The sequence below is a fragment of the Callospermophilus lateralis genome, chromosome 9 (genome assembly GCF_048772815.1).
Source record: "Callospermophilus lateralis isolate mCalLat2 chromosome 9, mCalLat2.hap1, whole genome shotgun sequence".
NCBI classification, from domain to species: Eukaryota; Metazoa; Chordata; class Mammalia; order Rodentia; family Sciuridae; genus Callospermophilus; species Callospermophilus lateralis.
Genome location: NC_135313.1, coordinates 6,932,101 through 6,956,902, shown reverse-complemented (window position 1 = coordinate 6,956,902; position 24,802 = coordinate 6,932,101). Strand labels below are relative to the sequence as shown.

Here is a 24,802-nt window from a genome sequence, read left to right as displayed (position 1 = left end):
TCCCACCCTAGACAGACAGGAGCTGTATACTCTGTACTGTGGGCACTGTGCTTGGTCTTCCTCTGTCCTGACATGCAGCTAAACCCTCGAAATCTCCATGCTAATGAGATGGCAGCAGGCCACCCCTAGGTAGATTCAGGATGGGGCTGGTCACAGGAAGGACCAAGAGCAACCTCTTGGGAAAGCAGACCATCTGAAGGTTAAATGATCACCAGCGGCCAGTGATTGAATCCGCCGTGTCTATGTATAGAATTTCCATGAGACTGAAAAGGCCTGAGTTGGGGGATTCTGAGTAACTGAGAGGAAACTCCTGAAGGGCGGTGAGGTGCCAGAGGCCTGTCCCTGGGACTGCATCTGAAGATGAAAGGGGCAGTCTTGGGGACTAAGCCCTTGACTGTGGGCTCTGATGCCTTCGCAGGCAGATAGTGATGGCACTGAATCAGATTCGAGGTCGCCCAGCTGGTGTCTGCTGGCGGCTCTGCCCCTAGAGAATCGCTTGCTGGCTGGTGCAAGGAGACCCCACGCACCTGGGGTCAGAAGTGCTGTGTGAGGGAGAGGAGGAAAGCCACGCTGGCTCTTTACCCCGTGTCATTAAAGTGCATCACAGAAAGCGTGAGTTGGCATAACCCTCGAGACGGCCTCAGCCAGCTTTCTCATGTCAGATGGAAGGAAGGCCCAGCCCGCGTCAGGCCCCTGCGCAGGGCTGAGTGGGGCTGCCCAGCCTGCCCTTGGCACCCAGGGCTGATCTTCACAGCCCCGTGGGGTATCACTCACGCCCCCTGCTGGTCATGGGCTCTCTCTACCCGGGTTCCCCTGGGGTACAGAGGTAGAAGCGCTGCCTTGGTGAAGCTTGAGGAGACGCTGGGGAAAGAGCCTCTGCTTTGGTCCCCAAAATGGTGACCTCTGGAACAACACGCCGGGGGCATGCTTAGGGTCTGTGCAGTCACCAGCTGAACTAAGACTCAACTTACGGGTCCCATTTTGCTCAGAGGCTGCCCACATCTGCTCCTCTTGAGTCTAAGACACCTGGCTCGCCTTGGATGAGCTGCGGTTTGGGCCACTTCCCGAGGCTCTGGACATCCAAGGCCTGGAAACCTCCAGACGGCCTGTCAGCTCTCAGCCCCCTCCCAGAGCTCCAGTGGCATTGGCTTTAATCCTTGTCACTTCCGGGGGACCATGGGGGCCCTGCTGTGGTCCCGTGGGTAGCCACTGTACCTGAGTAGGGAATTTGAAAGTGCAAGGACAGGCCCGGCCTCCTGCTGAGTCATTTCACCACTGGTCTCTGCCTGGGCTGGGAACTGCTGGATCCACACTGTGCGCAGTGAGAGGAGCCCGGACTGTGGCCCCATCTTGGTCTGCCACATGGGGCTGGGTCACTTGAGCAAGTCGTCGTCATTCTTCTCGTACCTGGGATTGAACCCAGGGGTACTTCACCATGGAGACCCGTCTCCAGGCCCTTTAGTTTTTATTTTGAGACAGGGTCTCACTAAGTTGCCCTGGCTGGCCTTGAAGTTGTGATCTTCCTGCCTCATCCTCCCAGTTGCTGGGATTACCAGGTGGGCGCCACGGTGCTGGCCAAGGTCTTTTGTGTTTGAGCCTCGGTGACAAGAACTGATTTTCCTTCTGTGTCATCGACCAGCCAGGAAGGGAAGCCTCACCAGAAACTGCATTCCCATCACTGCGTGGTGGGCTTCCCACCTCCAGGACTGCAGGAAAATAAACTTCTACTGTTTATGACACCCGGTCTGTGGCGTTTTGTTAGAGCAGCCTAAGCAGATGAAAACGGGGGTCCTTGGCTGCCCTAGCGGAGCTGGGGGAGCCACCTGCCCAGTCATGGTTGATGGAATCATGACGGACCTCTGGCCACCCTAGTCCAGTCAAATTCTCTCTCCTCTCTTAGACTTTTGCTTCAAGATGACTCTGCAGGTGGCTGCTCCCACTCAAAGTAGGGTGGCCACGGCCTGCCACGTGGACCAAACAGGCCAGATGGAGAGGGAATGTTGTCCCTGGTCAGAGTTGTGCTGCTCTCAGTCTCAGGCCTCTCCGGGCCGGTACCTGTTGCCCCTGGATTCCTGAGACATCCTCATGTAACAAATACCTCTTTTTGCTTAAGCCAACAAGTTTATTTCTATCCGTTTCCATCTCAGAGCTCTGACTAATATAGGGGTAGCATTTGTGTCACCTGTCAGAGCTGCAAGGGGTGAACAGTCCCCCAATCTACCAGAGGCATCAGGCTGTGGCTGGGCGGCCTCGGGCTTTGTGAGCTCTCTCTGGCTCTTTGTTCTGCAGCTCCCCCCTCCTGCTTCCTCCTAGTCATAGTCAGGACGTTTTCCAATTCTTGTACACCATGCCAGTCTTTGTGGACTATAAATAGGAAGACAAACAAGGCTGGGTGGTTGGAGAGATCGTCATTCAGGGGCAGTGAGTGATGGTAATAAAGTCAAATGGGAACGTCTGGCATGCTTCAGGGAAGGCTGACGTTTTCAGGTTGAACTGGATTTTTTTTTTTTTTTCTTATTTGGGGTCAGGAGACCCTGGAGTATGATGGGCCACTGTGGGTAATCTGCTGAGATGGCAGAGCCAGGGTCCACGAGCTGGATCCACCCCAGACCTGAGACTCAGAGGAAATAGCTTTAGGGAAAAGAGCCGTGAGGAATTCTTTAATGTTTCCAGTTCACAGAGCCCTCCAGAGAACACAAATTCTGTTGCCTGTTCTTCAGATGTGAGAAAACCGAGTCTTGGGGACAGAAGAAAACCCTGAGGTCACTTGGATTGGTGCTGAGCTCAGGGTGCTGCTCCCTCTTTTCTGAGCTGCTTCATGGGGCCAATAAGAATAGCTGATATGGAGAGCTATCTGCTTGTGGAGCTACAGGGGAGAGGGTTCTGTAAACAAAATGATTTAGGTCATAATTTTAGTCAAATTTCTGATGCTATAACAAAATACCTGAGGCTAGTAATCTAGAAAGAAAAAAGGCTTATTTTGACCTACAGATCTAGAAGTCCAGGAGCATAGTGCTGGCATCTGCCAACTTCGGGTACCACTGAAATTCATGGTGGAAATCACAAGGCCAGGCCATGAGTGGACAAGAAATGGCATGGTGAGAGAGAAAGTAAGAGAGCAGAGGAAGCCAAACCCACTCTATTCCCGCCCAGTCCCAGCAGAAAGGCCTTCATCCCGCTTGATGACCTAATCACCTCTTAAAGGCCCACTGCCTCTCAACACTGTTCTAGTGGGTGTTAGTGGGGACAGGCTATGGCTGCAGGGTACAGAAGGGCTGGCATTTTACTCCTGCCCACAGCTCACGTTGGCAAACACTGAAGTCTTTTTTGCTTCAATCTCTTCCCGGAGAGAACTTGGTCATTGCTGTCCCCGCCCTTTTGGCCTTGATCCTATTCCTGGGGGCCTGGCCTCCATGAACAGGCTTGTTTTCTTTGGGCCATGTTCTGGCCCGATCCTCTGCAGCAGACTGAGTCTTTGCCGTCCTCTAGTGAGAGGGTTAGAAGCTGCAGGTGGATGGACGTGGCCTTTCCGTCCACCCAGGCTCCTGCCCCTGCCTCAGCGAAGCTCCAAGTCCCTGGGCATCGGTTAGTTCTGGGGGAGGTCCGCAGTGGACTGAGGGCCCTGGAATGAGGAAACTGAGAAGGTTTGTTTTATTTTCAGAGGGGGTCTCAGTATGTTGCCCAGACTGAAATCTTCCCGCCTCAGCCTCCCGAGTGGCCGGGGTGACAGGTGTGTGTCACTGCACCCAGATCAGAGGTTTGTGAGTGAGGCGTTTGGGGCTATGAGGGTGGGTGAGAACCACTCCGTGGAGCTCACCTCCCCCTAGAGCAAGAGCCTTGGGGTAGAGCCAAGTTGGGCTTTGGAAAGCCTGTCCCACTTATTGGATTTGTCACTGCTTCAGTGATGTCCTTTAACACAGGAAAAAGGTGTGAAAAAAGACCTGGAAACCTGAAATTTCCTTGTAGACACATAGATTTTAGGTCTCATCTGAAAACCTGGAGAAATCCTCTTTTGATGATATGGAGTCTATCAGTTTATACCCAAATGGAAAGTAAATAATAGACATTGCATGGTAGTTGTTTGACAGGTAGATTTATAAAAATTATTTAAAAAGAATCTAAAGCTAGGCATGGTGGTGCACGCCTGTAATCCCAGTGGCTCAGGAGGCTGAGGCAGGAGGACTGAAAGTTCAAAGCCAGCCTCAGCAACTTAGTGAGGCTTTTAGCAACTTAGCAAGACCCTAAATAAAATATATGGAAAAAAAGGGGGGGTTGGGATGTGGCTAAGTGATTAAGCGCCTCTGCATTCAATCTACAAAATCGCCTCAGGAGAGAATAGGAAAGTGGGGAGCCTGCTATTTATGTTTGATCAATTTATTTATTTAATAAATTATTTTGTTGAGGCCTTAGGACAAGTTGCATTCAAAGATTAATTCTTTCAGGTCACGTTTTGAATCTGGAGGAAGTAGATGGATTATTCAATAAATGATGTGGGGATTACTAAGTAACCATTTGGAAGAAAATAAGGTTAATAATTACCCTCACAGGATAGATGGAAGAAATTTCAGAGATTAATTATTTATACTTTTTTTTTTTTAAGAAGCCATAAAAGTAGTGGACAAAAGCATAGGTGATTGTTCATGTAACCTTGGTGGCAAGAAAGGTTTTTCTGAACATAACTCTGGTGAGAGAAAGAAAAAGATTTGAAAGAGTTTATTTAAAACTTCTGAAAGTCAAAACTCACTGTATGCACAGTTAAATGACAAGTGACAGAGCTAAAGTTTGAGAGATCTTGTGAAGATCTCTTAGCCAACAGAAAGATAAGCAATCTGATGGAAATGTAGAATACACGCTGGGCATGGTGGCACATGCCTGTGATCCCAGCAACTCAGGAGGCTGAGGCAGGAGGATCACAAGTTCGAGGCCAGCGTCAGCAATTTAATGAGGCCCTAAGCAACTTAGTGAGACCCTGTCTCAAAATAAAAAATAACATAAAAAGGGCTGGGGATGTGGTTCACTGGTTAAGCACGGCTGAGTTCAATACCCAGTACCAAAAAAAAGAAAAGAAAAGAAAAAGTGGAACACACAAGTAAAACAGAAGTAGTTAACAGGCTGGGGTTGTGGCTCAGTGGTAGAGTGCTCGCCTAGCATGTTCGAGGCCCTGGGTTCAATCCTCAGCACCACATATAAGCAAAGGTATTGTGTGCAACTACAACTAAAAAAGAAAAAAAAAAACATTTAAAAAATAATAATACTTAAAAAAAGAAGTAATTAAGATACATCAAAAATATTATTTTGTTTCAAAATAATATATAGAGAGATCTATTTGATTTTCCTTTTGTAGCTATAAGCTAGGATGTTGCCAATTGTATCGATAATGCTAAAACTATTTTGTGAGTTTCTGAGGGATAAATTCCCAGCCATGGCATTGGTGGTTGGGCAAATGAACAGCATTTTATTTGATTATTTTTTGTGTGTAATTTTGTGTTGGGGATCGAACCCAGATCCTTGTTCATGCTGAGCATGTGCTCTGCTCTTGGGCTGTGCTCCAGCCCCCAGCATTTTATTTTTGGCATATATTTGTGGGTGCTGGCCATGGGGCCCAGGTCCTAGCACATGCTGGGCACGCCCTCTACAACTGAGCTTCACCCCAGCGCCCTGTCTTTTCTTTGGCCATCTGATAAGGAACAAACCAATTCATCACACACCACATAAATGCCCTTTTCCAGTGCTTGGCAAGAATGGCCTTAGCTGGGGCCCGAGGGATTTTCTGGGTCTCTCAGGGAGGCCGAGGTACAGCAGGCTCCTGTCCTTCTGTCTCCCTCCTGCAGTTCCTGCTCATTTTCCACAAGGCCGCAGCGGGAGAGCTGCAGGAAGACAGCGGGCTGCTGGCGCTGGCCAAGCTCTCGGAGATCGACGTCGCCCTGGAGGGCGTCAGGGGTGCCAAGGACTTCTTTGAAGCCAAGGTACGTTCCTGTTCCTAAAGCCAGTGCTCCCTCCTTTACCCTGTCTGAGGGACAGGCGCTCCCTTGTCCAGTGCCTCGCTCAGGGAAATAACAGTGTGTCCTTGTGCCGTTGAAAAGTCAACACAAAACAGAAAACAACCAAAGAGTAAATACGCTTGGTCCTGGTCAGGTTCAACAGACCCGCTGGTGCAGCGCTCGCGGTCAGCGCTCCATAGACACCTGGCAAAGATCTCCACCCAGCCCTGGATGAGTTGGTGCTAAACACATGGGTGGTGGGGTGCGGGCGGGCACAGGGTGCCTTGTCTTGAATGGGTTTTTGCACGTCCCAGTGGTCCGGACTTGGGGAGGAATGTCCAGGGTTGGCCCCGCAGCCCTTCCGGGTGCTTCCTTCCATTCACAAGTTCACGCAGTCCCTGGGCATTGATGTGCCTCTCCACACGAGGCTGGCCTCCGCCCTCTTACCTTCATCTCTGCAGAACACTCCTGCAGAAACCAACGGGAGAGTCCTGCACATCCCGAGCTGAGCAGACCCGGGGTGCGGGGGAAGGACACAGCTCCGCAGCTGTGCTGCCCAGGTGCAGATCCTGCCTCTTCTACTGGTTGCCTCTCTGTGCCTCGGTTTCTTTATCTCTACAATGGGGCTGAGGCTGATGAGAGCATTCCTGAGGATTAGATGCGCTCACTTATGAAGTGCTGGGCAAGTGGGCTCACTGAGAACTCCCTGGGTGATCTGAGCTGTGGGGAATCCCTGTCACTCCAGGCAGGAAATAGCTTCTGGGATCTTATCTAGGGACAAAGTGTCCTTGGTCACATATCCTAGTCTGCTTAGACCCTTTAGCAGGGCTCTGTTCTCATTGTTGTTGTTGTTGTTGTTATTATATTATTCAGCGCTGAGAGATGAAACCCAAGGCTTTGCAGATGCAAGGCAAATGTCCTATCACTGAGCTACATCCCCATCTCTGTTTAAATTTTATTTTTGAGAAATGGTCTCACTAAGTTGCCCAGGCTGAGCTCAAACTTGTGATCCTTCTGTCTCAGCCTCCCTCAGCAGTCGTATGTCACTGCTCCCCGTATATTCTCCCTTTTCCATGTCACTGCTTAGAGATGGATTCTGTCATCTTTCTGCCACCCCACAAGCTGAATTCCTAGTGCTTTCACTGGACAGGGTCAGGGTCAGGCCAACCGCTCGATGTGCCTTGAAGGAATCGTGTGTCCAGTCTTAAGTGGATTGACCCTTTCTTCCTGCCTTCCCTTTGACTCACTGGCCCATCCCCAGCAAAGCCAGCTACTGCTTTAAGCTCTAAGATACAGCTCCTTCACGGGGACAAAGAGTTTGTCCTCCCCAGGGGGCACGCACAGTCCAGTGAGGGAAGCGGACTCCCCCTGACTGAGCCAGTGGAGAGGAGGGAGGGTCCGTTCTGCTGGCTTGGGTCCTTCGTAATGGAGGCACACGTGCAGAACTCTTCTGACACCTTGGGAACAGTCCTGGGGTTGAGACACCAGGATGGTGCATGTGCTCAGGGCTGTAGGTAAAGTGAGCGTGAGTCCCTGGGAGCGTCTTAAGGGGCACTCAGGACCTGTTACAACCCAGCTCCACCCCTGCTCCAGCCCCTTCCACCTGCTTCAAGTGCTGCCAGGCCCTTTTCACGCCTGGACCTCACTGTCCCTCTGTCTGGAGCCCCACCTCAACATCTCTGCCTAGCAAACTCTGCTCCTTCCAGAACTGCCCTCAAGGCTTGGCCCCTCCAGGCTGCTCTTCCTGACTCTCCAGGTAGTCCACCCTGCCCTGTGTGCCTCTAGTGCACATGGAGCTGTTCGGGCTGCTAATGGTCAGCCGCAGTGAGGACCAATTGATCTTTCTGTAGAGCAGCTTGGGACTCGCCGTTAACATTCTACCTCTGGGGTTTTATCTGTGAGCCTTCATGCAAATGCACATAGAATGTCTGGACAAGAATTTCTGTTTGGCATTGTGGATGACAGAGGAAAATTGGAAACAACCAAAATTTCTGTTATCACAGAGAGAGTCCATTGTGGTGCTGCCACGTGCTTGCACCGTCATGAAAGAATGAGATGTGACAGCGTCTCTATGTGGACAGATGTCCAAAATAAATTAAGCAAAGCAATGTATGCCATCCATGATTTTGTGAAATATTAAATACAACCTGGAAAATTACATGCAAAACTATTAGTCATGGTTATGTCAGAGGGACTTTTTTTAATATTTCTGTAATGTTTTATAATGAGTGCATATTATTTTTATAAGCAGGAGAAAAGATGAAAAGCATAACAATAAATTTTTTCCACTCGTTATGCTTCTATGTCTGCCTCCTCAGCCAGACTCAAAGGCAGCGTGGGCGTGTTATCTTTGTAATTACAGTGCCTGGTGCGTAATAGCTCTCAATAAACGTTGCCTTGAATGCCGAATGGAGGGCATCACGGCTTGAATTTGGGAGAGGCCATTTAGGAGCTGACACTGGTGACAGATGTTCTGAGATGAATGGGGATTCACCTTGTAATCAAGGAAGGGAAGGCATTCTGGTCGTGGGAACAGCAAATGTGAGGGTTTCAAGGCACGGAGGCAGGGAGTGTCATGGAGAGGTGTCCCAGAGTGGTGAGGATGCATGAGGGAGCAGGATGCGTGAGGGAGCAGGGCTGGTGATGTGTCTGGAGTGGAAGCTGAGATGAAAGAACTGGGCCAGCACGTCCCACCCTTTGGCCGACTGTGGCACATGTGGTAGATGACTAAGGCTGGTGACTCCTGGGCGCAAGGGACACACTCAGGGAGCTCTGACCTGCCCCAGGCTGAGGGACACCTGCTGGGAAGGCCTTTCCCCAGCCTCTGAGCATCAGGACCACCTATGGACGAGCTTCCCAGGCCCAGGAAATGTGTCATTGATCAGCTGTGCAGGCTGGTCCCAGGCACCGCCAGGAGTAGACTGCACAGCTGCAGGCGCCGGAGACCCCAGGGGTGTTTAAACAGGTCCTTGATGCTCCTAGGGGTGGCAATACAAGGGTGGAGTTGCCTGGGAAGAGATTCCACAAATGTCTGGAGAAGAATGTAGGTCTAAGGAGGGCCGTGGCCTGGGGAAGGGAGGGGGTAACCTGAACCCAGGACTCTAGAACTCTCTGTGTTCGTGTCCACCCAGTGGGGGCTGAGAAGTTGTGAGCCATGGTGTGAGAGCTGCGGGGAAAGGGATGAGATTTTAATTCAAGATTGCCTCCCACCATGGGAGTGTTTGAGGAGAGAAAGTTAAAATGAGTTTTGGTGTCAGGTCTGAAGTGACTTCAGGCATGCCTCTATTTGATGGGTGTCACATTGGTGCAGATGGCTTTTGATCACATCTTGTTAGACAGAAACTGACTGCATAGACGGCTACAAGTAAGTCTTTTTTCCCTGGGAACCATGTGCCCACTTGTAAGTATGCTACTAGGAGGATGGGGGTACCGGACATCAGGGTTGTGCAGTCATTCTCCCATACGTGTCCCTTCCTGACCCCACTATTGGCAAGGGCTAGAATGTCGTTGCCCTGTGGGTCCCTCCTGGAGTCAGGAGCAGCGGGGTCACTCTCCACATGCAGGCGAGTTTCTCACGGGAAGAAAGAAGGGAAGAAATGGATACTTCGTCTGCATCCAGTGTCACAGACTGCGGGAACCATCTCTTCACAAGTAAAAAGGTGAAACCAAGAATTCAAGGAGATTGACCAATGGTCAGTCATGATGGACGGGACTGTGGGGGAGGCTGGCACTTCCCCACAGAGAAGAAGAATGAGTGAGTAGTCAGAGGCCCAAGGAAACCCTAAAGAAATACTGATTTGGAGCTGTGTTCAGATTAGTGCTGGGGTGTGGCTCGGGGGTAGAGTGCTTGCCTAGGTTTCATTCCCAGTGGCGAAAAGACAAACAGGAAACAACAAAGAAACACAGATTAAATCAGATGAGGCCCAAACAGAGGTCCTGGGCCCCACAAATGGGTCAGAAGAGATTTTTGAGGGCCCAGGTTCACACGAGGTCCAGATCACAGTAGGATGAAGAGTGAACGGGAATTGGAGGGAGAGCCCTGCTAGTTAGGCATCTTGTCAAGGAAAGGTCTGGACCCAGGTGGGGAGAGTAGCTTGGGTTCAGGGAAGAACTTTTTGGTTTATTTCATAGCCTGGGGAAGATATCAGAATGTTCAGGTTAAAGAGAAGCAGTTGGGAAGACAAAGACAAAGACACAGAAGACAAGAACAAAATGGGGTAGCCAGGCATGGTGGTGCATGCCTGTCATCCCGGCAGCTTGGGAGGCTGAGGCAGGAAGATCTCAAGTTCAAGGCCAGCCTCAGCAATTAGCAAGGCCCTGTCTCAAAATAAAACATAAAAAAGGCTGGAGATGTGGCTCAGTGGTTAAGCACCCCTGGGTTCAATCCCTGGTACCAAATAGAAAGAAGGAAAAAAGGGGGTGGTTGCTGGATAAAACAAGGACTTAGGGGGTATAGGATCCAGAGACTTTTATAGTGGACAGAAGAAATACCTCAAGTGAAGAGATGGCAAGAATTTCCCTCCTCTAACCTGGCCAGGAAGGGTGGGGAGGTTGGGTGACTAACAAGCACAGGGGAGTTGGTGCTGGGTCACACCCTCTGCCAAGTGCTTGAGATCCGTGTTTTGTCTAATGCTGAACAAAAACTTTAGAGGTAGGTGTTTGGTGCCATTTTGCAGAGGGAGCTGAAGCTTAGTGGTTTGTCAGTAAATGCCTAGTAGCTGACTCTCCACACACAATATGCACTTATACATTCGTGTTAGTGTATTATTAATTTTATAAACAATACACAGCACAAAATTCACAAACAATGGATACACACTGCTTTTATTGTCAATTGGGCACAGCCTATTAATTCTCAGAGAATGCAGTCCTTGATTTTTGCTGGACTCTTGTATTTATAGCTATTCTGTGGTTGCAATGTACAAGAGAATATAGTTCCAATATGAATGTTGGTTGACATTTTAAGTTAATTTGTAAGAAAACAAAAGGATATATTTTGAAGCTTCACTCCTTAATGAATGGAATATTAGAAGAATATTCTCTCAAATTTTCAGAGCTGTTTGTCATGTAAAGGCAACAGACTCCACAAACTTCCAAATTTCATGGGCACTTTAAACCTGATTTTCCATTGCTTTAAAACAAGATTGTATAGATAGTCAACGAAACAATAAACCAAGCCCAAAGATGTAGCTTCAGTGGCTCTCTATGGTGTCGACACTCACACTGCAGTTGCTTTCAAGGGAGATTCACGGTAACAATGATACATCACCATCAGTATTTCCATCCTATGTGTACTGGGCTAGGGATGTAGCTCTGGTGGAGGGCTTGCCTAGCAGGTGCGAGGCTGTGGGTTTGATCCCCAGTACTGAAACAAAAACAAAAAAACAACATCACAGAGGTATAGAAGAAATACGTAACTAAAGGCATAGATAATAGTAAAATGTAAAAATGTAAACAGGACATGGAAACTTTTCTGGGCTCAATTCTCAATAATATATATATAACTTTTGCTTTTAGTATGATTATAGTATCATATAATTTAATTTTTATAATAGCTGTATTTAATACCCAACTCACAAAATTTACGAGAATTGAAATACCATTGGTGTTTGAGCAGGTACAGCCAGTTCCAGAGTGGGCCCCTGGACTCAGGGACATTAAGGGAACAGCTCAGGGTCTGGCCTTCCTGTCCTTCCTAAGCACAGGGGGAGGCGAAAGGAGAATAAAAAGTGGGAAAGGGGGTGACTGCTAAGGGGAAAGAGATGAGGGAGGAGGGCTGAACCCTACTGATGACCCAGCCTGAATAGGAAAGCTGATGTCCCAGTGGACCCAGGCACTACCTTTGTGAGGCCTCTTAAAAAAAAAAAAAAAAAAAAAAGCTGGGTGCACACCTGTACACACCTGTAATCCCAACAGCAGGTGGGGGAATCACAAGTTTGAGGCCAGCCTGTGCAACTTAGTGAGATCTTGTGTCAAAATAAAAAGGGCTGGGGATGTAGCTCAGTGATAGAGCACCCCCGGGTTCCATCCCCAGTACTGCCAATAAATAAATGAATAAAATTATGTATTTTACATATTTCTGTGGTCAAGACACCTTAAAGTTAAAGACACACAAAAGACGGGGGAAAGTAACTAAAAATATAACAAGAGTTAATACCTAACAGAGAACTGCACATAGAAAAAAAAAAAAAAAAACAGCTGGAAAATGGGTAAAGGATATAAGTAGTCAATTCACCAAAGAGGAAATAAAAGGTGCCAGGTTTTTTTTTTGTTGTTGTTGGTTTTTTTTTTTTTTTTTTTTCCTATCAGATTGGCAAGAGGGAAGAATGTTAATGGTAATCTTGGCAAAGTTGTGGGGAAATGAGCACCTCTGGTCCGTGATGATGGGGTGTGAGTAGGAATAGCTACTTTTGAGAGCAGTTTAATAGTTTTTATTAAAATAATGTACACACCCAATGTGGTGTTAAGAAATTTTACCAAATGGATGAGACACTGTGGTGGGTAATCAGTTCTAGGATAAAGGATTTTTAGATGGATTTATCTGATATGGTTTTGTAGATAAATTGTTAGGTTTAAAAAACCCAAATGCGGGGCTGGGGATGTGGCTCAAGTGGTAGTGCGCTCCCCTGGCAGGCATGAGGCACTGGATTCGATCCTCAGCACCACATAAAAATAAAATAAAGATATTGTGTCCACCTTAAAAATAATAATAATGTGTATGTGTAGTTTCACCAAACAGCCTTTAAAAACAAAACAAAACAAAACAAAACAAATGGTGCCACATTCTACTCCCAGCCCTGACAAAAACATGTTAATATTTGTAAGTAAATTTAGAATGATTGATTTAGAGAAAACTCAGACTGCAATGGCAACAATAAAAACTGAAGTCTTTGGAGGAATCTGTATGGTAAGGGCTTCCCTTTGCCACAATAGATGGACAGATGGACGCAGTACCAACCAGAACCCAGCAAGGGGACCTTTGCTTCTGCCTTTTCCCCTAGAAGGTTACAATATTATTGTGAAATTCAAGGAATGTAAAAGTGGGTAATGGCTGAGGGTGTGGGTAAGGGCTGGGGGTGTGACTGAGGGGTAGAATGCCTGCGGAACATGTCCAAGGTTCCCAGCAGCAACACACACACACACACAGAGTGAATAGTTAGCAGGGATGTTAAACAGTATCCTGAAAAAGAAGATAGCAACCTGAGTGGATAGAAGTCAACTTAGAGGAGGAGCCGTATGTTCTGGCTCACGGTTGCAGGCTGCATGGCTTGGGCCTATGGTGAGGCAGAGCACAGTGGCCGGGTATGTGGTGGAGCACAACTGTCGGCCACGGCAGCCAGAAAGAGAGGAAGACAGGGGCCAGGGACAAGGTGTGGTCCCCCACAGCATGCACCCAAGGACCCATGTCCTCCAACTAGGTTCACCACCTTCCAATAATCCATTCAGCTATGAGTCCCAGGAGCCAGCCCTCATGTCCAGTCACCTCTGAGCATTGCTGTCCCGGGGAAGAAGTCTTCAACACACGAATCTCTGGGGGACATTTCAGATCCAGCCATAACAGCCAGCAGCGTGTGCGCCACAGCAGGGGACTCCTGAGGACCACAGGCAGGCGTGTCCACTGGGCTCCTGCCCTCCACGCCCTGCAGCTGCTGGCTGGGTGCACCAAGGTCCCTCCCCACACCTAACTGTCCCTGTGTGCCGTTTCTCTGCAGGCCCAGGCCTTGTCCTCTGCCAGCAAGTTTGAAGCCGAATTAAAAGCTGAGCAAGATGAACGGAAGCGGGAGGAGGAGAAGAGAAGGCTCCGCCAGGCAGCCTTCCTGGAACTCAAGGCTGCTTTCAGCGCATAGTCCAGCAGACCCTGACCTCTACCCACAGCAGTGCCTCCACGGTGCCAGGAGGGATTGCCCAGCATCTTTACCCCTGCAGGCCCCTCCCAGCCTCCTCCCTGGCCCTAGGCCTCTCCTCAGCCTCACTTGGGTGGCAAGGGGCTGCCGCCCCCCCCACTGTCCGGCCCCTGCAAGAGGGTCATGGGATGGCCAAGTCCCCCTTGCTCACCTCTCTGCCCTCCCCTGAAGCCAGGTTCAGCCTTCCCCTTCCCTTGCTCCATGCCAGTGAGTAGCCTGTTGTGTTCATTTGTATAGAAATTCTTTCTTTTGTGGTCCTCAGAGGACATGTTAGCTCACCATTTTCTTGGGAAATCCTTCTCTCCTCCCATTTCTGTTGTCTTTCTTGGTCAGATTCTGCCAGTTGCTTTTGTGTGGTCTTCTGTAGTGGTGGCAAGATCCAGGGGGCCAGGTGGACCACTGCCTACCCACTCTCCAGCATGGGGAGCTGCAGCAGGAGAGGACTCAGCATAAAGATGGGGAGCACTGGCCTGCAGCACCCCCCTGGCCTTCCCTCTTCATTCCCCTGCTCCGTGTCTCCCTCCTTGGGCGGTTCTGTCTTCCACACCTAAGTGCCTGCTACTCACCTGTGAGAAGGAAGGAATCACTTAGAGGGGTTCCAGGTCAACTCTAACTCTGCAGATCATATTACAGTGGACCTCTCAGGTTCCCACGAGGTCAGGGACACAACCAGTGCCTTTTGAAATCCCCAAAGTCATGGCCATCCTCTCCATCGAGCCAATTTCCAACATCTGCTTCAAGGTATTGAGGTAAATATGTTCTTACCCCTATGATAGATTTTTATATTTGTGAGTTCTTAGGATTGCTCACACGGACCAGGGTCTTGTTGTATTTTTTAAAAAAATATTTCCTATTGTCATATTTATTACTTCTCTTTTGCAACTTCTCTCTTTAGGATAAAGAAACCATCTGCATTTCTACCTTAAAGCTCTTTTCTTTTTAAATAAACTGTGCAAATGAACTTGGCCATCACAGCAATGTACCTGAGTCTTCTTTGACTTTAGGAAGAAGAAGCATGTGTTTTATGGGGGCCAAGTCCAGCCCTGGGCTTCTGTTGACAGGGATTTCCTGTAGCATAGTTAGGAACGGGAACCGGAGGGAGGATTTTCACTGGAAGTTCGGGGTACTAGGGTTGTCGGCTACTCACCCCTGCACCTCCTTCACACCAGCGAGCGTGCTTCCAGCCACTGGTCATATCTCTAGCTTAATCCTTTTGCTTCTAGACCCCTTGAAATGCTGACGAGGTCAGTGCCTCTCCCAGGTATGACATCAGGATGCTCAGGCCACCTGTGCAAGGACCCAGGCCTTAAGGGAACACCCTTTGCTCTCCTAGAGGATCAGTCTATTTCTGCACCAACCCATAACCTACCATTCTCAAACATTGTTTTTCTACCTAGGGTCACATTCCAAATCTCTTCATCAGAGGGGAGGTCCCAAAAAGAATAGAGAGGTCCTTAACATGTGATCCAGCTACTGTGCTCCTTCAAATTTACCCAAGGGAGAGAATGGGGTTTGGTGGTACAAGCCTGTAATCCCAGAAAATTCTAGGGTGGAGACAGGAGGATTACAAATTCAAAGCCAGTCTGGGCAATTTAGCATGACCCTGTTTTAAAATAAAAAATGAAAAGGGCTGGGAATATGGCTGGGTTTGGCAGTGTACACCTGTAATCCTGGCAACTGGGGAGGCTGAGGCAGGAGGATCTCTAGTTCAAGACCAGCCTCAGCAACTTAGTGAGACCCTAAGCAACTTAGACCCTGTCTCAAAATAAAAATAGATAGATAGGTCTGGGGATATGGCTCAATGGTTAAGCACCCCTGGGTTCAATTTCTGGTACCAAAAAAAAAAAAAAAGTAACATTAAAGGATTTAGGATATATATTGGGTCAGATAACCAAAAAAATCAGACGTACACTGCCTTTGTTCCCATCTGGTCATGACATCCTGCCGAAGTTGCTCCCACCTATGGTTCTGTTAGTAGCTTTGTATCGCTATGACTGAAATAACTAACAGAAACAAAGGAGGAAAAGTATATTTTGGCTCATGGCTTCAGAGGTTCTGTAGGTCAATTCCACTGTTCTGGGCCCATGGAGAGCCAGATCATGGCACAAGAGCAGGATGATGTGCTGCTCTATTCATGGCAGCCAGGAGCACAGAGAGGAAAGGAAAGGGGCCGGGAAGGGGAACCCTCCCAGCACCCGCTCTTAGTGCCCCAGCCCCTCCCCATCTGCCTATGGTTACCACGTGACTCCCTTCAAACCAGGATGTATGGCTTAGGTTACAGTTCTCGCAATCCAGTCATCTCACCTCCAAATATTCCCGCACGAACCCAGGAGCTTTGGGGGGACACTGCAGATGCAAACCATAACAGGTTCCCGCTTCCACTCCAGGGACAACTCTTCCTGGTTCCTTTCCTGGGTCTCTGCAGGGACCCAATGTTTCTCTATCCTCATTTGCCCTGACTGACCACCTTGCAGTTGGAATCATCTTTATAAAATGCAAATCTCACCCTAACATCTTCTCTTCCATTTTTGATTCCCACTCTTCAGATCTGGGGCCTACTGGCCTTGCCCCATCTCCTGCTCCTCCCTCTCTCCCTCGGTCCTGGGAACTGGGACTGTACAGCAGCTTAGGCAGAGCACAGCAGCTCCTGGAAAGTGCCACCCCCTCAGCCCCTTGCACATGCTGCTTCCTCTGATTGGCACTCCCTCCCTCTCTCCTCCTCCCTCCCATGGCAAACTACCCCTGAGAGTATCATCAGGAAGCCCTTGCCCTCTGTGGTGCCCCCATGCTGGACCAGGAGCCCTGTCCAGGGTTCCCATTTCCCCTTGAGATTGTCTCTCTTGCAATCCTACAGCAGCGTTCAGTATCCCGCTCCTGACTCCTCTGCCTTCTTGTTTGAACCATGAACTCTTCTGTGGACATGAGCTTGGCCTTGCCCACTGCCGGAGGCCTAGCGTGTTGCCTGGCATGTCACAGTCCCTGCATGTTGATTTCACAAGAATGTGATGGGATTTTTCAGCAGAGAGGGATGGGAAAGGCAGGATTCCTGACCACTGGTGTCAGAAAGCTTATTTTTTAAATTCATTTTTGTGGTACTGAGAAGTTAAGCCAGGGGTGCTCTATCACTGAGCTATATCCCCACTCCTTTTTATTTTTTATTTTGAGACGGGGGGGTCTCATTAAATTGCTTAGGGCCTTGCTAAATTGCTGAGGCTGGCCTTGGACTTGGTTTCTTCCTGCCTCAGCCTCCCGAGTTGTTGAGATTGCAAGTATGCACTACTGACGTGACTGATGTCAGGAAACATCTAAGCACCTTAGATTCTATAATGGAATACCTGAAGGTGGGTAACTTTATTTAAAAAAAGAGATTTTACCAGCTACTGTGGCAGAATGGGAATGATTCCATGCCTGGCATATCAGTGCGCAGTACACATGGGTCTCCTTTCTATCCACCACTCTCTCTTTCTGTCCAAGCTACAGTGACCCAGAAATCTTCAGTCCTGGATGCTGTCTTGACCCCAAGGGCAGATGTCCACTTACCTAGTTTTTGGGGGCTCTTTGCTAACCAGCCCAGGGAGACTCCTATCCATGTGTCTGCTCACCTGCCGTGACCCTGCAACTGGCAATTGCTGAGCTTGCTGGGCCTGATCATGGGAACTGGTGCTTTTGACCTTGTCTCCTTGCTGTCCACCAGGCCAGATTTTGGCCCATTTCTGCCCACCAGGCCAATGTTCCAGAGATATCCTCTGGGGTCCTGTAATGGCCATGGGGTCCTCAGGGGCCCATTTAGGGTTCTCCAGCCTGGGGAGGTGTGGAGGATGGAAACTCATTAAGGGTAGTTTTCCTGCTTTCCTCCAGTATTGTCAGAAACCAGTCACTTTTGTGGTACTGGGGATTGAACCCAGGGGCACACCATGCTGAACTATATCTCCAGCTCCCCCCCTTTTTAAAAATTTTTTAATATTTATTTTATTTTTTTTTAAATTTTCAGTGGACACAACATCTTTATTTGTATGTGGTGCTGAGGATCAAACCCAGCGCCACATGCATGCCAGCCAAGCGCGCTACCGCTTGAGCCACATCCCCAGACCATAAATATATATATTTATTTTAGTTGGTGCTGAGACTCGAACCCAGGGCTTCACACATGCTAGGCAAGTGCTCTACCACTGAGCCACAACCCCAGCCCTCCTTTTTTAATATGTATTTTTTAGTTGTATGCCGAAGGCCGGCTGGCAGCAAAATAACCGGGGGGTGACGAACAACTTGTGTAGATTGATACAGCAGGAGTAGGAGCCGTTTATTGTAAGACAACAGAGGTATTTATACATTCCACACAGCTTCTCTTAATTAGCATAAACTAGATACAGCAGTCAACCAATAAGAAATCTCCACACTTAATGGCTCCATGGCTCCACCTCACAAACCACTCCCCCTGGCAAAATGCCAGGTGCCATCCTGACTTGTTTACAGACTCTAACAGTTGTAGTTGGACACAATACCTTCATTTTATTTATTTTATGTGGTGCTGAGGATCGCACCCAGGGCCGCACACATGCGAGGCAAGTGCTCTACCGTTGAGCCACAACCCCAGCCCCATCTTCAGCCCTTTTTATCCTACACTGCCCAGGCTAACCTAGAACTTGTAATCTTTCTGCTTCAGCCTCCTGAGTAGCTGAAATTATAGGTGTGTATAATTTCACAGCAGCCCCCGGCCTGCTGTTGCCTTTTTGAAGGGCAATTTGGTGGACCATTAACATTAAAAAGTATATCTGTAAGCTAGGCATGGTGACACATGCCTGAATCCCGTTCCTAGAGACTGAGGCAGGAGGATGGAAGTTTAAGGCCAGACTGGGCAACTTAGCAAGACTCTGTCTCAAAATAAAAATTTACTAAAGGGCTAGGGATATAACTCAGTGGCAGAGTGCTTGCCTAGCATGTGCAAGGCCTAGGGATCAATCCCTAGTACTAACAAAATCAAAAACAAATTGTATCTGTATTAGTTACTTATTTTTGCGCCAACAATTCACCTAATGACTTAGTTACTTAAAATAATAATTAACATGTATTATCTCCCACAATTTCTGAGGGTCAGGAATTCAGAAGTAGTTTAACTTGGGTGGGTCTGGCTCAGGGTCTCTCATGGGGCTGCCATCATCTGAGGGCTTCACTGGGGCTGGAGAACGATTGACTTCCAAGGTGGTTCACTCACAGGGTTTGCAAGTTAGTGCTGGCTGTTGGCAAGAGGCCTCAGTTGCCTGCCACGCCACCCTCTCCAGGGGGCCGCTTTGTGTCCTCACACCATGGCAGCTGCCTTCCCCCAGAGCAAGTGCTACTGAAGCCAGATTTGAGGATAGGTAGTTAGTGCAGCTAGGTAAATCGGATCTAATATCCAGTAGGATAAATAAAATGGAGGCCATTATAGAGAATGGAGTCCAGGAAAGCAGAGCAGCACTTGGGAAATTGAAATGTTACTGTCCCCAAGGCCGGAACCCATCCTAAGGAACTGTTAATGAAACAGCTCCCAGCAAACAGGGAGGGAAGTGCTAATCAAAAGCCATCCCAGGCCCTTCCTGCCCAGAAGACTCCTCCAGCCCACCTAGCTCCCACCTTTTGGGCCTTCCCACCTGCATTCCATTACTGCAGGACAGAGGGCAACAAAGGACAGGAGTGTGGGAGGACTAAAAGGTGACCTTAGCTATAAAAAGGGAAAGACCTCCCCCTTCCACGGATTCTGCCTTTCGGTCCCCTTCTCCCTCCAGGGAGAAGTCTTCTCTGCTGTCCTTTAATAAAGCGTCCACTGTCCACTCTCCACTGGCTTCCGCGGGCTTCTCTGGTGTTATACTTCAGCATTCTGGGAAGCAAGGACTTGTCACCGGTAAACAGTGGTAACACTACAAGAGAGAGGAACGTGTAGGCCACAGTGTCCTTAATCACACTTGCGGGTTGCATAGGTCAGCCTTCTTGGCAAGAATCACTGGGAGCCATCTTGGAGCTGACCACCACAGAATCCATCAGGGCCCTTAAACAAATGTCACATAATCGAAGGCAGACTGACGTAAGCAGAAGAGAGATTGACTGAAGACACACTGAGGAGCTCCCAGACTCGCTAGCAGGGCTGGGGGGCTGACCTAAGCAAGCAGGCAGGAGGCCAGCTGACTGGTGGCCAGAAAGCACGTCTTGGGAACCAGCCAGGGGTGGTGCTGCTGCCCCGGCTGGCCAGAGCTCTGCGGTGTCCTGCTTCTTCAGGTCGTTTGTTCCAGATTCAGCTTCAGGCGAGTCCAGTCACATGCCCCTGTGTCGGGGGTGGGGGTGGGGCGGGAAGGTGTACCATCTCCATTTTGTGTTTTCTGTGAAAGGAGGCAGGTCCTGCCTCTCACCAAGATTCACATTTCCCCAAACATGGGAAAGTGCAGACCAGTCGTGAAAAACAGCAGATGTTCACTGTTTTGACTTTGGAATTTATCCTATAGGTAAATATAAAAATGAAAAAAGATAAATTTAAGGGACTACTCATGACAGTGTTGTTAGTCACAGCTAAAATGTGATAATAATCAGAATGACTATCAGCATGGGATTGGTTAAATCCATCATGGTACAGACACATAAATATGCAGAGCTGGGTAGCCATTAAAACAAAATGTGAGCTGGGCGTAGTGGCCCACACCTGTAATCCAAGCAATTCAGGAGGCTGAGGCAGTTTGAGGCCAGCCTCAGCAATTTAGCGAAGCCTAAGGCCCTGTCTGAAAAAAAAGAAGGGGATTGCTGAGGAGGTGGCTGGTGGTTAAGAGGCCCTGGATTCAATCCCCACTATCAAATAAACAAAAACATGGAGGACTCCAGGCATAGTGTTCCTTGGGAAAGCCCTGGAGCCCAGCAGAAGGCCTAGTAATGCTGAGCTGGGTTCATTGTGTTTATGTTAGAGAGGAGACATGAAGCCGTGTAGAGCTCTGCCTGAGAAGACTGCAAGCTTCATGACGTCAGAAATCAGGTGGACTTTAGGACCACTATTGTATTCCCAGCATCATACTATTGTATTTATGCATACAATATTTCGGGAAAAATGACATACAAAACTGAGGGGAGGATAACCCCAGGGTCCTATAGGTCTGAGAGAGTTAAATTTTCTTGTATATGTTTTTGAACTCAAAAATTTTTTTTGCATGTGGTACTGGGGATTGAATCCAAGGGTGCTCTACCACTCAGCCACATCCCCAGCCTTTTTACTTCTTATTTTGAAAGATGGTATCACTAAATTGCAGAAGACTGGCCTTGAACTTGTGTTCCTTCTGTCTCAGCCTCCCAAGTTGCTAAGATTCCAGACATGCACCAACGTGATTGGCTTTGAACTCTATTAAAACCATAAACATATATTGCTTTGCTATGATAACAACTACCACCATGGCCACTACTCTTTTATTAACTAACAGCTAATAAAAAAAGAGAGGGGAATCTATGACCACACAGAAAATGAGAAGAATGTTAGGAAGAACCCTCAGGGGCAACAGAAAAATGAAACCCTGAATAGGCAAAAGACACAGAAGAAAATGGTTAACGTTTTGGGACACATCATGGGGTATTGGGTGAAAGGACACATTAACTATATTTCAAGATTTTAAAAATGATTTAATTGTCTTTTACCTCCAGAGTTTGGAAATGAGAAAAAAAAAATATAGAGAGAGAGAGAAAGAGAGAGAGAGCCAGGCACAGTGGCACATGCTTTTATTCCCAGAGGCTTGGGAGGCTGATGTAGGAGGATCACCAGTTCAAAGCCAGCCTCAGCAATTTAGTGAGGCCCTAAACAACTTAGCAAGACCCTGTCTCAAAAAATAAAAAGGAGCTGGGGATGTAGCTCAGTAGTTAAGCACTCTTGGGTTCAATCCATGGTATGAAAAAAAAAAAAAAAAAAAAGAAAGAAAAAGAAAAAATATTCAAGTACTTTTATGATAAAACCTGTTTTTCAAACACAAAAGTGAATTTATTTCCTTAGTACCTTTTCTGAGTCCTGTTGATGGCCGCTCAGTTCTCTGGAGCGTTTTCTTCAGCCATTCTTTTCCCTGTGTTCTCCCTTTGCTCTCCAGGAGGTACCCAGCCCTCTCAGGCTTCTGTGCTAGTCCATTTTTCACTACAGTGAGCAATGCCTGAGTACTTTATAAAGAAAAGACGTTTATTTAGCTCACAATTCTAGCGGCTGAAGGTGCAGCCTAGCACTGGTGCTGGCCGGGCCCCTGCCTGTGTCACGCATGGTGATGGGATGGCGGAAGCCTGTGAAAGGAAGAGCTCCTAGACAGGGCGGGGAGTGGGGAGGGCCTCTCAGTCTCAGGAATCCCAGGAAGAACGACCCTACTTCTCTCCTGAGGGCAGTACCCCCTGAGCTCATGAATTCCCAACAGGCCCTGCCTTTTCTTTTTGTCTTTTTCTTTTTTTTTAAAGAGAGAGTGAAGAGAGAGAGAGAGAGAGTGAGAGAGAATTTTTTAATATTTATTTTTTAGTTTTTCAGCAGGCATAACATCTTTGTTTGTACGTGGTGCTGAGGATCGAACCCAGGCCGCATGCATGCTACCGCTTGAGCCACATCCCCAGCCCCAGGCCCTGCCTTTTCAAGGCACCGCTGTCTCCTACCATTATCACAGGAAACTTGGGGGGACAAACTTCCAAACCATAGTGGGTCCCAATCCAACGGCGACTGCCCTCCGCACTCACTCAAGTTCCACCCTTCCCCTCCATCTTCTTTCAAACTTCTACACCCTCTTCCTCATCACCCCAACTCTTTGTTCTCACTGTGAAGGGGACATTCAGCCTCCACATCTGTGGCCATTAGCCAGCCCCATTCTCCTTGATGCTTCTGCCGATGCGACATTACCAACTGGTCCTTTTCCCCTTCTGCTCTGAAACTTGCCCCTGCATCTAGCCTGGTCCACCTGTTACTTCTCTCTGGGCAACAGCAACACCTTTTCCTCCCAAGAGCCTATCTGGGCTCCTTACTTTTCTTTTCTGGGGCTGCTGGTTATGGATGCTTCCCTGGATTTCAGACATCTCCTCTCCATGGTTGACCCTCACTCAGATCTTTAGCTCTTACCCCCCAATCTCCTCACGTCAATGGCTTCTCACCCTTTGAGATGACTCAATGAAGTGGGTGGCCTAAAATAGAAACTGACGGTCTTCTAGTTCTAGAGGTTGCAAGTCCAAGAGACATGTGTGGGCAGGTTTGGTTCCTTCTGAGCCTGTGCACCCCTCACTTAGCTTCTGGTGGTTGCTAGCAACCTTCGGTGTTCCTTGGCTTGGAGAAGCATCTCTCTCATCTTGTCTTCATGGTCACATGGTGCACTTCCGTGTGTGTGTGTGTGTGTGTGTGTGTGTGTGTGTGTGTGTGTGTTGTGTCAATTACCCCCTGTCTACATGGACACCTGCTATATTGGTACAGGGCCCCTCATGACTCCTTCCTCTTTCCTCCCTCCCATCCTCCCTTCCTCCCTTTCTTCCTCCCTCCCTCCCTTTCTTCCTCCCTCCCTCTCTTCTTCCCTCCCTCCCTCTCTTCTTCCCTTCCTCCCTCCCTCCCTCTCTTCTTCCCTCCCTCCCTCTCTTCTTCCCTTCCTCTCACTCTTCCTCCCTCCCTCCCTCTCTTCCTCTCTCCCTCCCTCCCTCCCTCCCTCTCTTCTTCCCTTCCTCCCACTCTTCCTCCCTCCCTCCCTCTCTTCCTCTCTCCCTACCTCTCTCCCTCTCTTCCCCCCTCCCTCCCCTGTACTGGGGATTGATCCCAGGGCCACTCCACCATGGAGCTACACCCAGCCCTTTTTATGTTTTATTTTGAGACAGGGTGAAAGGTGAGTGACTCACCAACCCAAGAGATTTTATTGAGGGGCTGCCCAAAGGGGAAGAAAAGGAGAGGCAGAGAGAGGAGAGGAGGAGGGCAGAGAGAAAGAGAGCAGAGAAGAAGAGGGAAGAGAGCAGAGAGGAGAGAGAGAAGGGGAGGAGGGCAGAGGGCAGAGAGAAGAGAGCTGAGTCACAAGCTTCGGCTTAAGAAGGGTTCCATGGGGACGTGGCAGGTGCTGATTGGCAGGGTGACTCAGGAACAGCACTGTGCCTTGTGGGGATTGGTTGAGAAAACCTTTGAATTTGGCGCTCTTCGCTCTTCAGCTTGGCGCCCTTGGGGAGGGGTAAGGGATTCAGTGATGTTCTCTTGACCATGACCGGAAACTCAACTTCAGTGGGGAGTCTCCCACACACCCAACCCAGGGTGTTGCCCAGGCTGGCCTCAGATTTGCCATCCTCCTGCCTCAGCCTCCCTAATAGCTGGGATTACAGACAGGTACCACTGTGCTCTGTGATTCTTTTCTTTTCTTTTTTTCTTTTTCTTTTTTTTTTTTTTTTTATAAACTATCTCCAAATAATGTTACAGTCTGAGGCACTTGGAGTTAAGTTGCCAACATGTTTGTTTGTTTATGCCAGAAATTGAACCCAGGGTCACTGGACTACTGAGCCACATTCCCAGGCTGTTTTATTTTTTTATTCTTAAGTTCTTAGAATCTTGCTAAGTTGCTGAGGCTGGCTTTGAGCCTGCAATCCTCCTGCCTCAGCCTCCGAGCTGCTGGGATTACAGGCATATGCCGGCTCAACATATGTTTTTGAGAGATATAATTCAGTCCGTGACAAGGATGTTCTAGTCACTATTACTGTGAGTAGATTACCTCAAAATCTACTGACTTAAATCCACCATTTTAACATGTTGATACATTCGGTGATTCGGGAACTCAGACAAGGCATGGTGAGGATCTTGTCCTGCCTCGTGATGTCTTGGGCATTATGTGATGCTGAGGATGACTAGACGCTCGGGGCTGGAATCGTCTGGTTGCATTTTTCACTCAGATGTCTGTCTGGTTGCGGATGATGCTGGTGTCAGCAGGGACTTCAGTCAGG

At 48.5% G+C, this 24,802-nt stretch overlaps 1 protein-coding gene across 2 annotated transcripts in view; it reads left to right on the top strand.

The window, feature by feature from the left end:
• The window catches only part of Efhd1 (EF-hand domain family member D1), a 51,727-nt gene extending 36,881 nt beyond the window's left edge, over positions 1-14,846 (top strand). For both annotated transcript variants that reach the window (XM_076866056.1, XM_076866055.1), the window contains exons 3-4: positions 5,832-5,966; positions 13,694-14,846. In XM_076866056.1, coding sequence (XP_076722171.1) covers positions 5,832-5,966; positions 13,694-13,828 — 270 coding nt within the window. In that variant the 3' untranslated portion in view covers positions 13,829-14,846. The remainder of the gene's footprint in view (positions 1-5,831; positions 5,967-13,693) is intronic.
• Positions 14,847-24,802: the final 9,956 nt, after the last annotated feature.